The sequence below is a fragment of the Ambystoma mexicanum genome, chromosome 14, assembly GCF_040938575.1.
Source record: "Ambystoma mexicanum isolate Mex_15411 chromosome 14, UKY_AmexF1_1, whole genome shotgun sequence".
Taxonomy (NCBI): Eukaryota; Metazoa; Chordata; class Amphibia; order Caudata; family Ambystomatidae; genus Ambystoma; species Ambystoma mexicanum.
The window spans coordinates 419,704,075-419,719,173 of record NC_090940.1 but is presented as its reverse complement, the minus strand read 5'-3'; the positions used below and the strand labels follow the sequence as shown (position 1 = coordinate 419,719,173).

The 15,099-nt window shown below is 49.2% G+C and overlaps 1 protein-coding gene across 1 annotated transcript in view; it reads right to left on the bottom strand.

The window, feature by feature from the left end:
• CGRRF1 (cell growth regulator with ring finger domain 1) overlaps positions 1-15,099 on the bottom strand; it is a 282,000-nt gene that overhangs the window by 41,949 nt on the left and 224,952 nt on the right. The window contains exon 5 of the mRNA XM_069637590.1: positions 11,969-12,076. Coding sequence (XP_069493691.1) covers positions 11,969-12,076 — 108 coding nt within the window. The remainder of the gene's footprint in view (positions 1-11,968; positions 12,077-15,099) is intronic.

Here is a 15,099-nt window from a genome sequence, read left to right as displayed (position 1 = left end):
TATGTTATAAAAGAGATGTTTTTTATGAAATGCATTGAGACCTATGCTGTGGGTCGTCCTTAGACGCCTGTTGTACTCCCTGTTTTAGAAAATTGCAATTAAAATCAGTTATGTTTTTTGGCCAACTTCCTGAATCGGGCTGATTATTGGTGCGATCTGATAAGATCTGCATCCCCATCCATCCCATAAAGCGCTACCTCGCTTAAAGGGCCTACGGGTTCAACTCTCTCACACAATAACTTACCCACTCTCTCTCCCAGCATGATCACAGTCTCTTCCATGCTCCTTTGCATCTTCTGCTTTCCACTGCCAGGTCTTTTGGTCCACCAATTCCACTCCCAACCTTACTCGAACACCTTTTATTCATTATTTGTCCCACTAGGCTTTTATAGCACTGCCTCCCTTGCCATGTAACTCCCCTTGCCTCACACTGCTCTCCCGGGACACCTGCCTATTTGGGCCAGTTTACTCCTGCTCTTTCCGAATGGGGTAGGGTTTGTATGTCAAAGTATTTAAAAGTCTGATAAGCCCCACCACCTTTTTGGCCTCCAGCACGGTTTTTATTGCAGACGCAACAATTCGTTTGCTTTCGGCTGCACAATTTTCCTCTGCAAGATAAGGTTGCTTTTCCAGGTATGTTATTATTCCCTCTGCCGGTGCTGTGATGGGGGATCCAGGGGGTGGAGTGTTCCGCTGCAGTCTGTTCAGTCTTGTGGTTTTGTTCACTTCTTTCTTGCCGCAACTTGTGGGATTCTGGGAGAAGTAGTTCTGTAACAGGTGTAAAAGAAATCTGAGGAGACAAGGCGCAGCTAGGCATTGTGGATGGGAAAGGGTACCAATACTTTCACCATACAGAGTACATGGGGGGCGTGAAGAGTCGGGGACTGAGGTCCCTCTCAACTCTCTCAAAGCACCTCTGGGGTAGCATAGGCTCTAAAAATGCACTGACAGGACACCTACCCCTGAGTGAGAGGAGTCCCTGCTCTTTTCTGACAAGGGCATGTCCCTGACTATCGCACACATTACGACATCTGATGGTTACAGGAAGGACACCAGACATAAAATTGTTAAGTAAAATGGAGCGCTGTGTTGTGGATCTTCAAAACACATGACACTTTACTTCTTGAGAGGAATGGATCAGGTTGGGAAAAATGCCTATAGGTTTATCTACACCTACAAAAGGTGTAATTATCTGAAAGCCTACTAAGCATGTAGTTGTTAGGGACAGAGCACCCAGCTTGCTTCTTTGTCAGAATAGCAGCCACTGGGATATGTTGCACGTTAGGTCAGACAGTCATTTTTACTCTCTTGTGCTGTCCATTAGTCCCCTTGACTTTTTGCTTTTTTCAATCCACATTGTCAAGTATATGTCAGCTAAATTGGAGTGCGGCTGGTCAGGCCCAATTGGATTGTTGCCAAAGCTTTGAATGGTGTATGGGTGTGTGGTGATGGGAGGGTCAGGCTAGCCACCCTCCCTGCGTGTGCGTGTGTGTCAAATTGCTGGAAAAGGAGATGCTGTCCTGCAGAACCTTGTGGTGGGCAAGCTCTGCTCCTACTTGTGCAGGGAAATCATGTCTCGGGCACTTACTCTTTCTGATCCAGTGGAAACAGCTGGAAATTCTGCCACTGCAGCCAAGCTTGTTTCCATTAACCCATTAACTGCAAGTAAGAGAACAGTGGGTGTCTCCTCCTGCCTTACTGGAACCAAGTGGGGTGTTGTTGCTGTTCCAACCCCATTGTGGGACACCCTGACCTGTGTAATTGCAGCAGCTCTTCATCTAGAAACACATCTGCCTCCAGTCCAGATGTCCCTTTTCCCCATCCAGGAATAAATGGCCTGCATCCGAAAGGCCAATAATGTGGGATTTTGCGGCTGCTGAAATCCTGGCATCCTCCATCCTGAGCGTTGTCATCCATGGATCTGCTGACTTTGTAAGGTTCACTGGAGCCATCCATCTGTGCCCAGGGAATTTGTGTGCAGTCCCTGGATCAGGTGTCGGAAACGGGGCATGTAAAACCTGGCATCTCCTTTAACCACCACACCCTCGAACCATGGACAGTTTCCACAGGGAATTCTGGTCTTTAGCTGCACTGCCATCCTCCATACCATGGCAGCTCTGCTTCTTTTCCTCTGACCTCGTATGTGAGCAGGCCACTGGTCTTTGGAAGCAAGCCAACTATGCTTCACCAGTAAGGTCAACAGAATTGGGTGGGAGTTGGGATTAGGATGGGGGGGGCTGCAGCTCCTAACCTGTACTGGATTTGGGTTGTTTTACCGAAGTAGAAACAATTGCGGCGGAAATGACTGTAGTCGATTTCGCAGAAAATCAGTTTGTACTTCGGTAAAACAACCCAAATCCATGTCCCGTTAGCAGCCGTAGACAAAACCCCCTCCCTTACTTACCTTTTCACCGGGTGCCTCCACCTCCCCTGTACTCCTGCAGCGTCAGTTCCGTCCCTCTAACGCGGCTCGGAGATGACGCTGCAGTGGAACCTTTTCTTTTCCCCCGCAACCCTCGCTCCTCATGTTCAGTATTTTGGGCTTCAACTTTTTAGCACTGGGCAAATTCAGCCAAATGGTCCATATGGCTATTTTGTTTCAAACTTTGTGGGTGTTTCAACCTGTACTACCTCCAAATTGCTCAGAGCTCTGATAACAAGACCCTGGTACGCTGGGAATGCAGAGTCCCCTTCAGGCTTTTGGACAGAAACAGGCATTTGACTTCATCACATCTGCCAGAAAGAACACACAAACACGAAAATACAGTATCCCTACAAAATATCCCCACCAAAAATATCGCCTTACATATGACCGTTTGTCTCGCCATAGGTGATATTTTTGGAGAGGATATTTCGTGGGAGCGGGGTTTGCGGGAGTGTCCCCTGCACTTTTTAAAATAATGCAGGGGTTGCGGGGGTGTCCCCCGCAGGGTTCATGGGTCAATATCGCTGCAAACATATGGCTATATTTTTGTGGGGATAGTAACACATGGAACCGAAAATACTGTCAGAGCCAACCAACTGAGGACATTGGGCTTCCCAGAACAGAGACGGGGGCAAGCATTGTGACACCCCAACCTTTTTTCCAGCTATATGGTGGTGAATAACATGTGGGCTGGACAGCGAAGAGGGTCAAATACATGTAGAGTGATGTTAAAGGGTTACAATCTCCACTTAAAAATCTGCACAAGATTCAGACAGGGACACTTCTAATATTTAACAAAAGACAAACAAGGGCCAGTTCGAAAGAGGTGAGCAGGAACAAGTAACAGAAGATTTAGTTCTAAACCTTTCCAATAGAACTATCACAGAGCATGAAAGACGACTACTTAATAAACGACTATCCTTTGCACCATCATGTGTTCTTAAAGAAGTGGACATACATATAGATTTGTACAATTTCATACGGAAGCTTAAATTTAAAAAGGTTTTTTGCGGCCAAAACAAACAAGTGACTATATAACCAAGGATACACCAATACACATCAGTCAACTGTCAATTCAGGACATTGAAGATACCCATCTAGGTCGCTCATTGGTAGAAAATGAAGAATTTGAAGTTAGAAATCTATTGGAAGAATTGCAAATCAAACCAGTATGGAGAAGCCTGGTTTGTTATCATTAGAATTATTACCCATTTAGGGTTTAGTTATCCATCATTGCATCCTGTTTAGTTATCCATCATTCATACTGATTAGTAGTGACATCATTAGAAACTTTTCACCAAATGCATAACAAATCTGATATTAGATTGATAGGTCTTCAGAATGTAACCCTGAATAAGAGGTGGCGACAGGGTAAAAGCACTGCATCAGGCTGAAACGCGTATAATTTGCCTTTTAAACACAACAGTGACATGTTTAAACAGTGACAATGAGATGGCATCATTCCTGTAGGTGTAGCAGATGAGACTTTGCGTACTAAATACTTTGCATATGTAACATATGAAAATACCGTATAGGTGAGACCTAATAATTATTTCTGTAAGTTAAGATGTAATGTTGTGATTTCCGTCACTTATGATATAACTTATTTTTGGGAGATAACACCAATTACATATTCAAATCCTAATTAGAATGGTGAATGTATTTGATGGTAATTGGCCTTGCGCCAATTTGCTATTAATATAAGATGGCGTCGAGCTTAGGAAATACGCCCGTGCATAAATTAATGGAGCAGACGCACCATGGCAGTGTCTGTATAACATTGCCACCATGGAAGCGCCATATCCACTCATTGTATCATTTTGAAGATCCGATCAATTGCATGCCTAGAATACAACCAACTAAGGTGAACCCAGCCGAATATATTGAACAACACGTTACTAGCCTCCCTTACAAGATGGCGCCCAGCATTGGGGAGCTAGTCCGGGCTGGGGAAGGGAGTGCCTGCACCATGGCGCCATGGTTACAATACATCAACATTGAATTAAAAATGGTGCCTGCTCACGGAACTCCGTGTTAGCCGATGGGAAAGACTGAAGCCCTACGGTAAGTGCTTTTGCCTTCTCTTTGTTTAGAATCGGATCACGGGAAGGCACCAAAATGAGTCTATGACAATACCAATCAGCATATAAGCTATCATCATACTTGTGACAAACTGATTAAACAATCGAGTAATAATTTACCAATAACTACCAAGACATATTGTGAACCATTGGCTATAGATTATAACCACTGGCATTAATGAGATTTAATTACTTTGCTCCCAAAATTAGTTATACGGGCAATGAGAGAGAGCAGGAGAACTAACAGAAAATCAATTGATAATCAGTTACCCTGAAATAGCCCAGTGTACATATTAAATAATGATGCAAAGTTTTGCATATAATGTGGGCAATTGTAATATCTTTCTCTACAGAGATTTGGACTTTGGGATTAAACCCTTTAATAACTTATCCAAAACCGCTGCGTGGAACCTTCATTTAAAGTATATCTGGTAAGCAACCCCATATTATTGGGGGTGTTGACACATAGGTGCAATTAAGACATCAACCCTCAGAAAACTGCTTAGAAATAACACTGGCGGGGGGCGCTGTTGAGCGCCGAACAAGATGGCCACCTGAGGCTCGAGCTCTGGAGCCGGCAGATCACGAGATCCTAAATTGGCACTCTTAACGCCTGATAGCCGATCCCGGCTTATACGTTTCTGGAGCAGCTACCCCAGGGACCCAGCGGATCGACTCCCGTCGAAAATCGGAGCTGCGGAGCGCGATTCCTGGGCGCCGCCGTACCATCCCCCCACCTGACTGCAGCGCTCCCGCGCCAAAACTCATCCCCTGGCGGAGTGGATAGACTCACCCGGGGGCCTGTGACGTGCCCCCGCCTCGGTGGATGTACGCTGCCGGGTGGTGGTCCGCCTCTCCCCTGACTGGTGGTGTGATCTGGAGGCGGCCGAGGTGCGTTCTGAGACCGCGCACCGCCGGCTCGAGCGGCCGCGACCCGGGGCACACTCGGAGGGACGTCCGCCCTGCATCGGAGCTGCCCGGGCCCCTCTCTCCGCCTGCTGGACCTCGCCGGAGCTCTCCCCCCCCCGCCGACAGCGGGACTCCGGCACCCGGGGGACACACGCGGTGCACCGGATCCTTGCGGCCACCAGGTACGTGGGTCGGGGAGGCCCCCGCTGACTTTTCCTGGGTGGCAGCATTGCCTCACCCCCTCCATACACGGGGCTGCGGATTACCCGCCGGCGCCCCCGGCCTCTGGGCCCATTAGCGGTTGGTGTCGCCCCGGGCCTGGCGCCTCCCCGGCCTGCATTGGTCTTGGAGCCCCCCCCGGAATCTCTCTCATCCCCTCGATCCACTGGTCATCGCGGGATGCGGGTGTCTCCATCCTTGGGGGTCTCCTGTGTTCTGAGGGGACCGCAGTGATCTTGGTGTCACTACTTCGCCCAGGACCTTTTGCTCATCGGCTGCCTGCCCTATCTTCCATCACTGTGCTCGAGGCTGCGGCCGGTCTACCCGGTGGGGCATTGCGCTGGGAGGCCCCCCCCTTCATCATCGCACTCGTCCACCCATATCTGGATCCAGGCTCTCACATTGTTCGCTGGGCTTCATCGCCCCCAACCCTGGGGTCTTCCACCCCCGAGGTCTCCTCGCGTTTCTCCCCACGCCTCTCTGGGCTGGCTGAGACCTCATGGCCTGCGCTGGTAGCCGCAACATCTCATTTACACGGATTCACAGCCATGGCTTCCCCTGCATTACTCCCTGTCTTATACCACACTTCGCACTCTGCCTCAAGTGGTACAGGGCCTGGGCTCCCCCCCTTCTCCCGGGGCGACCGGGGTCCCCCCCGCATCCCCACTCGACCTCCAACATCGCCAGGATGACCAAGGGAGGGGCAAGGAAACAGAGCTCCATCAACATGTTTACTAAGGCTGCGACAAGACCATCAGAGGAGACCACTGAGCAGGCCCCTGCTGCACCCCCACCCGACAGTACCGGAATCCCAAAATATGACGGACTTTATTCGCGAGGGCTTCACCGCAATCCACTCAAAACTGGATGGCATGAACGGTACTATATCCTCCATTAAGGCCCACATCGAGCGGACTGACAGCCGGGTGTCAGAAGTCGAGACCCAGGTCGGTTCCGCAGAGGATGCACTGGGAGCCCTGCGCTCCGAGGTCACCGCTCTCTCCAACCGAGTCCTTGAGGTAGAGAAGAAGAACGAGGACTTGGAATCTCGATCGAGGCGTAACAACCTCTGCATCATCGGGGTTCCCGAGAACGAAGTGCATGAACCAATGGAGGACTTTGTCGAGCACACATTGGTCTCGCTCCTGGATTCTCCCAAGCTCTCCCCGCACTTCACCATAGAGCGGGCACACCGAGCCCTGACGGCTAAGCCCAGACCTGGTGCTCCACCTCGGCCCATCATAGCCCGGGTGCTGAACATGTCAGGGTTTTTGTTGTTAAAAAGTTTGCGTTGGCAGCGAAGGCGAGCCGCGAGGTGGTGCTCAGGACTTGGTGCTGCAGGGCCGTGAAATTGGCCCGCAGGGTACTGACATTTGTTCTTTTCAACCACCACTGTATCTGTGACCGAGAGTGACCTGACCTTCATGAGCTGGAACGTACGTGGGTTGGGAAATTATAAAAAGATGAGACAGCTCCAGTTGCAGACCGAGTGTCATGGGTCCAAGATTCTGTTTTTACAAGAGACACATGCCCGCCGAAACAGTGTATGCGTTTTGCCAAAACCTGGGGTCCCCATAGATTCTTTACCGATTTCTCTACCCAAAGCCGCGGGGTCATGACCCTCATTCACAAGAGCCTCAAGTTTACTCTTATTTCCTCACAAATAGACCCTCAGGGCAGATATGTACTGCTTCATGCTACGCTACAACACAGGGAGGTGGTCCTGATGAACATTTACGGCCCTAACCTAGATGACCCGGATTTTTATGTACAGGTTACGTCCCTCCTTGAAGGCTTCCCCCTGGTTCCCATCCTTTGGGGGGGCGACTTCAACACGATCTTCGATGTGGCCCTTGACAGATCTGGATCCAGGCCCCATCTACTCTCTAGGGCAGCCTACGCTGCACTATCATCCCTGCCCCGTCTCACCATGGTAGACGCATGGAGGTTCTTCTACCCGGACTCCCTTGTGTTCTCTTTTTACTCCTCAGTCCACGACTCCTGTTCCCGCATTGACAGATGGGTGATCTCCAACGAACTGGTTAAGAGCGTTATACAGCTAATGATTCTCCCCAGAACCCTGTCCGACCACTCTCCAGTCACTGTGACCATCGGTTGGGGTCCTGATCCCGGCCGGACACGCAACTGGAGGCTGAAACCCCTGTCCTTACTGGACCCGGAGTTCTGTTCCGAGCTCGAGCGGTCGATTGAGGAATTCTTCGAGACTAATACGGGCTCGGTAGCGACCCAGACCACTCTATGGGAGTCATTTAAGGCTTCTATCAGAGGGATTGCGTTGTCCAAAGAGAATGGGGTCCTTAAGTCAATCCGGAGGGATCTTGCTGCTAGTGAATCCAGACTCTCTACCCTGGAAGCTACATGCTCACTTCACTCCACCCCGGGCAACCTGGCTGACATAGGGTCGGAATTGGACAAGTTTCGATCCCTCGCGGATCGCGAACAAAGGTTTTTGGATAGTCCTGGCATGGCGAGGAGATATGGGGAGGTGGAGCGCCCCGGTCGATTTCTGGCACGTCTGATCCGTCATGAGACGGGGTCCCCACACATAATCGGAGTCGAGAGACCCGACGGCTCCATGGCTGTCTCCTCGCAAGTCATCAACAGGCAATTCTTCACATTTTATGAAACCCTATACTCTAACTCAGATGAGGTGTCGGTGGCGGAGATCGACTCCTTTCTCAATGCCCTCCCTCTCTCAGCCCTGTCCCCGGAAGCCGCTGCTTCCCTCGATTCCTCCCTCACACTGGAGGAGCTGTCGGACGCTATTGACTCCTTATCCTCGGGGCGTGCCCCCGGTTCGGATGGTATTCCGGTCAAATTTTACAAGCATTTTAAGTCACAGCTGCTTCCTCACTTGCTAGCTCTCTGGGAGGAGTCTGTGGAGTCCGGTGTATTCCCCCCTTCACTCCGGGAGGCCACAATCACAGTACTACTTAAATCAAGTAAATCCCCCCTGCAATGTGGTTCATACCGGCCGCTTTCACTCATAAATTGTGACGTCAAGGTATATGCCAAGGCTCTGGCACTCCGGTTGGCTCCCCTCCTGCCATCTATCATCCATCCAGATCAGGCGGGTTTCATTCCGGGTCGCTCCACCTCTTTGAGCCTGAGGAGCCTATTTAATATAAATTAACAGAATCAGTCCCGACACGCAAGCAGTGGCTGTCACCCTCGACATGCAAAAGGCGTTTGACTCGGTCTCTTGGAGGTACCTATGGCGAGTTCTCGATAGTTGCAAATTCGGCCCCTCTTTTCTCTCCTGGGTCAGATTGCTTTACTCTTCCCCGGTGGCCAGGGTCCGCACCGACGACCACTGCTCCCCCCTCTTTGAGATCGCCAGGGGGATGAGACAGGGGTGCCCCTTCTCTCCCTTGATCTTCGCTATAGCAATAGAGCCCTTCGCTGATATGCTCCGCCAACTTCATGCTCACAGAGGCCTCCGCACTGCGGGCCAGTCGGACATAGTATCCCTATATGCGGATGATGCATTGTTGTTTGTGCGCTCTCCCTCCATCAACTTACCCCCAATATTGGAGGACATCATTCGGTTCGGTCGAATCTCTGGTCTTAAAGTGAATTGTTCGAAATCCATTCTTTTTCCACTCACAGAATGCACTCTCCCTCCTCCTGATACCTTTGGCTTCACATGGGCTCAGTCCACATTCACCTACTTGGGAATAGTGGTGACGCGCCAGCAGGCGTCGACCTTCCAGGAAAACTATCAGAAGTATCTCACACACCTGACGGCTAAGGTCCGGGCCTAGGACAAGCTCCCGATTTCCCTGGCAGGCAGGATAGGGCTATTGAAGATGGTGGTGTTACCCCAGTTGCTTTACAGGTTCACTAACATACCCTTGTAGCCGGGCGGGGGGGGGGCTTCTTCCGGGACTTGACTCGCACTGTGAATTCCTTTCTCTGGGACTCGGGTGCGGTCCGCCTTAAAATTGATACCCTGTCCACTCCCATCTCTAACGGGGGCTTCGGTGCCCCTAACTTTCTCAAATACTGGCTGGTATCCCAAATTCAATATACTTCTCACTGGTTTAATACAATTGACCCTCCCCCGCATGTTCGACTCGAGAAGCTTGCGGTTTGTGACCGGGATATCCGCTCCTTGGTGATACAACCCGCCCCATTAGCACTGGACTCACAGAGCCCGGTCGCCTGCACTTCCATCGCATTAGCGAAGATGTGGAGACTAGTCAAAACTACTTACGCCTTTCACGGCAACCTCCCTCTCTGGAATTTCCTCCCGGGGGTCCCGCAAGTCCCACCGGACACGGTTCGTCGCTGGGCAGACGCGGGCTACGAGCTGCTGCGTGATGTGTTTGACCAGGGTATATTTGTTGAATGGCCCGATCTCCCGTTGCCCCTGAGGAGTGACCAGGGTGCATGGCTTCAATACGCATCCCTCCGCAGGACCCTCAAACGTAATTGTCAAACGTTCCCTGCGCTGCCTCCGGACGACCCGGCTATTGAGGAGCTCAGCTCCCCTGGGCCCACAAGAGGTAAAATCTCTAGGTTATACACGATGTTGCAATCCAGATTTTTCCCGGATTTCACTAAACTGAAGTGTGTGTGGGGGGTAGACCTGGGTGTTGAAATGTCGGATGAGCGCTGGGCACATCTATGCGAGTGTACACATCGAGTGTCCTTTAACTCCCGCCTTAAACTCATTCAGTTCAAAGTACTACAGAGGTTTCACTATACCCCGATCAGACTACATCGTATGTCCAGGGATCACCCTTCCAGCTGCCCTAGATGCTATTGAGACGATGCAGACTACATTCACATGATTTGGTCCTGCCCTCGCCTCTCACAGTTTTGGGAGGCAGTTTGCTCGACAATGTCTGCGGTTCTCGACCATCCCATTGTTCCTTCCCCGTTGGTATGTCTCTTTCATGATCTCCCAGGCCTCTCCCGTGATTCTAAAAAATTAGCCGCCTCTGCCTCCTGCTGGCGGTGCGCTCCATCATGCTTTGTTGGCTTCGCCCCTCGCCTCCCACACACGCTCAATGGCTGAGGGCGGTCACTTGGGCCTTGGACTCGGAGGAAGCCTGGTCCCATATGCAACCTGCCCACTCCAGACCTAGAAATGTATGGCTTAAGTTCCGCTCTTACATGTCCAATCTAATCGCGACACTGGATACCTCCCCCCCGCCCTCTTCCCCCCGCCTGCTCGGGTCCTCACCCCTATTGCGGTCTTCTGTTACCCAATCCATGCTGTGATTGTACCCATTGATTGTGATACTATGTGAAGTAACCTCTGTGCACCTACATTATGCATACGGTATTCATATTGTAACGCCTTATGCTGTTCGCTTGTGTTTTGCTGCCACGCTGAATAATAAAAAGAAGTTTAAAAAAAAGAAATAACACTGGCAGGGCCTATAGATAGAGTACACAGATTGATGTTGCTGTGTGACAGAGCTTGCTAAAAGAGATCCCAGAAGTCTGAGTTTTTGGTGGGAAGCGGAAGGTAATTGGGGGAATGGCAATATGGATTGGCATGGTCCTAGGTTGTCGAGAAGTGAGTAATGAACTTAACATCAGCGACAGGATTCGTCTCCCTCCTCACGTACCATCTCCCATCTGGCTGTACTCCAATGCAATAGTGTCGGCTTACAGGTGATGCTAATATCACCTAAACGCAAAAACTTAATAAGGAAGACGATATTCTAAATGTTCACAACAATGTGTTGAAGATTTCAGGTTGCAAGTTCAAAGATCAATATACAAAAGAGGGACAACGTAAAGTGAGACTGCTATAGGTTGACCAGGCAAAACGTATTTGGGAACAAACGTCCACATAAAAGGGAATACGATTAGTAAAAGGGAAAAGGTTGGTGAATTTGAAAGGAAAAGTGCCAAGATGTATTATTTTTTTTAAAGTATGTAAGGAAAAGGGTGCGTCAAGGAAAGAGAAAGGAACTTGCTTGGGAAATTTAATTTAAAGATAAAAAATATATCAGAATAAAAGTTAGACAAATGAACAGTAGTAGTTGACTTTGAAAGCTCGACCTTTGGACGAATTCAGTTGTAAGATGGGAACACGGTCTTGGGGTAAAGACTTTTAGCAGTCCCACAGTAGGTCGAATCTCCAATAGAGAAAGACCTTTGAACAAGGAACCATATTTTAACATTTGTATTTGCCAAACATCACAAATGACTGTGCACGTATTAATAAAGCAATGCTGCAACAACTAGATTTTGTTTCAATTTAGTTAAACTAGAATGTTAGAAACTAGAAACTAAAGTAGACACCATGTGGTATTTTCAGTAGAAGCCTTCTATCAGAAGGTAAACCTCTCACCTGCAGGTCAAAGAATTGGCACTGATCCGTCAGTAGATACTGATGCAATATTCTGCTGGGAAGTGGGTATGTTTTGTCAGGGATGTGAATTACAGACAGCATTGCAATCTGAAAAAGAGGAGCATTGAACATAATGGTAAGATTTGCAACGTGATATAGAAGCTTGTTTGGGACTTCAGCTTGAAGGTTAGAACACACTTTCTATGCCAAATCCCCTAATTCAGTCACTGCAAAAAGCACGAAGTAAAATAACCCAGTCTTTATGAAATGTAACTATTGCCTGTGTCCCAGAGACTCTACGTATTAAAGATTTAATGAAAACTGATTACATTGCTCAATTGTTTTAAGGGATAATAAACGGGCCAGATCGCAAGAAAAAAGTGTGTCCCCTAGCCCAGGGGTTGGCAACATTTGTATCGCCATATGGTTTGGAGTACAACTCCCAACACCTCAAGTCAGTACAGTCAATGGTGAGGAATTATGGGAGCTGTAGACCCCAACATCTGTAGAGCCATAGGTTGCCGACCCCTGCCCTAACCAATTACAGTCACTTTAGATGTGGAATTTACACAAAAGTTAAATAAAAATTGGGGCGTTAGAGAGAGGATTCGAGAGGTTTGAGTAATATGCACTTGTATTTCCTTTTGTGGCCAGCATGCATTTTACAGAACTGAAGAGAGTGGGAGTGCATTGAAGAGCAGTTTTTCCTTTTTATAATTACCTCCATAGTGTTTTACAGAGCTGTAAAGGAAATCGATCAGCAGTCTTAGGGCAAACTGCCATTTTCAAGACCAGTCATCCCTTCCTTGGGCAATGAAAACTAGAACTAAAACGGAGCCCTCATATTTTTAAAAGAGCCGTCCTATTACATATTATCTGAGCCCTAGCCTCCCACCATATCTGACATCATATATATCGCCACAGCACTTAACACTCTGCATTATACACAACGACCAGAACCACCACTATGCACAGATCAGACAGTGCATGAACTGACTCAGGTCACCACATAACCAGCCTAGAGAAAACCCTAGCCCGCAGAGTACTGCACAAGACCATAATACTCAAACTTTCCATAACCATAACATAATTCAGGCTTTTGCCCTCTATCTAGGGAAATCAAATCAGAGTGGTTTTGCTTTTTCTGCTGTATGCTGAAACCTAAGCTTTTTCCCCTTTATCCTGAACACTTGAATCTAGGTTGCATTGCTGTTGTGTTGAAGTTGGGCATTGTGCATTGCAGTTCTCCCTCTTTCTCCCCCGCTCCTTCTCTCAGTGCTCTCCCTCCCTGATGCTTTCAATCTCCCCTATGATCTCCAATTGTTACTCTATCACCTATTCTATCTCTCTTTCGAAATCTGGAAGGAAAAAGATCAAGAAGGATCGCCTGGTCTCCAATCCAGGCCTGCCCATCTTTGACACCTACGTCAACACTTCTTCCAGGCAGACTGTCACTGAAATCCTCTTTGTCATTCCCTCTCCAAACCTTTGGATTCCCCCATATGGTCTCAGTTATCTCCCCTTTCTCATCCTCACCCATTAATGATGGCACCCCTTGGGAAGTACTCTTGGCATATTTTCCATCCTCTAGGGCCATCATTAATGTCTACCTGAATGGCACTGTCATGGGGCAGGGCTCTCAGCCCAACCACCTCCTACTTGATAGTCGTCTTGCATCTCTCAACTTCCTTCATTCTCCTGCCACTCCTCCTTTTGCCACCCCCTCTGCTATCACTGAGGATCCACATGAAGCCTGACTACAAGCGCAACACCTTGTATGACTCCGACCTAGCCTCTCTGAAAACGCAAGTGTTGAGAGGAAGTGACAGGCTTCAAGCACATCCTCTGACAGACTGGCCTACCGCCTGTTACAAAGGCAAAATGGACTATCCATCCGCTCGAAGAAATTGGCCTATAGCCAAGCCTGTATCTCTGGGGCCACCAACAACACAGCTGAACTGTTCGAAATCTGCAAGGAACTTGCCAGTCCTACTGCAGTCTCCATTTCTCCTCTGCCTTCCCTGACCCTCTGCACTGGCCTCTCACTCTGTTACTAAAACTCAGGACATCCTGTCTTCACTCTCTCTACACCACTCCCTTGTCTGCCTTCTTCCGCAACTCGCTCAGGCCTCCCTTGGCCTCCCCTTCCCTCCTATTTTCCTCTTTCTCTCCCATATCACCTGATGAGGTCTCTAGACAAGTCTGCTCTATGAAAGTCTCATCCAAACAGGTGCTCTCCTGCTCCTCTAGAACTATCAAGGACAACATTGCCTCCCTTGCTCCAGCCTTGGCTGATTTCTGTAATCACTCCTTTGCCACTGGCTCTTTCCCACTACTCCTCAAGCACTCCCTGGTGCACCCTCTCCTCAAAAAGCCTTCTGCCGACCAATCCTGTCTGACCAACTACTGCCCTATCTCCATTACCCCCTTCTTGGGCAAACTCTTGGAGAAGCAGGCCATCTCCCAGGTTATCCACCACACTGAATCTGTTGGTTGTCTCCACGACCACCAGTCTGGCTTCAGAGCAATCAGAGGTATGGAAACTACACTCCTGAACACCCATGAAGACTTGCTCTCTAATCTCCATTCCAACTCTCCTTCCGTTCTCATCCTTCTTGACCTTTCCTCTGCCTTTGATACGGTCAATCATGCCACCCCTATAAATCGGTTCTGTGATGTCCTTAGCATTAGGGACCTGGCTCTGGACTGGTTGACTTCCTTCCTCTCTGACCGACCTTCACAGGTTCAACTGGGCCCTTTTCCCTCTCCATCACACTCTCCACCTGTGGTGTCCCCTCAGGGTTCTATCCTCTCGCCGTGGCTCTTCAACATCTACCTTGACCCTCTAGTCTCCACCTTCTTTCCCAACTTCCAGTGTTATGCGGACGAAACGCAGCTCTCCTTCAAGCTTGCCTCCACTGCCTCCTCCTCTTCCTCTCATTCCTGACTGTTAGGCAAGATTGTGTGCAGTATCCTTTGGAGGACTACAGCAACCTTGACCTCCTGGCAATAGGAACCCAACCTTTGGTATAAGTCTGTACTACACAGGTTGGTAGAGTGGCTGAGTAGCCATGCTTATCTCAAGAGGGGTCAATGTGAGCAGTAGGGTTGTAACACAGAGTTTCACAGTG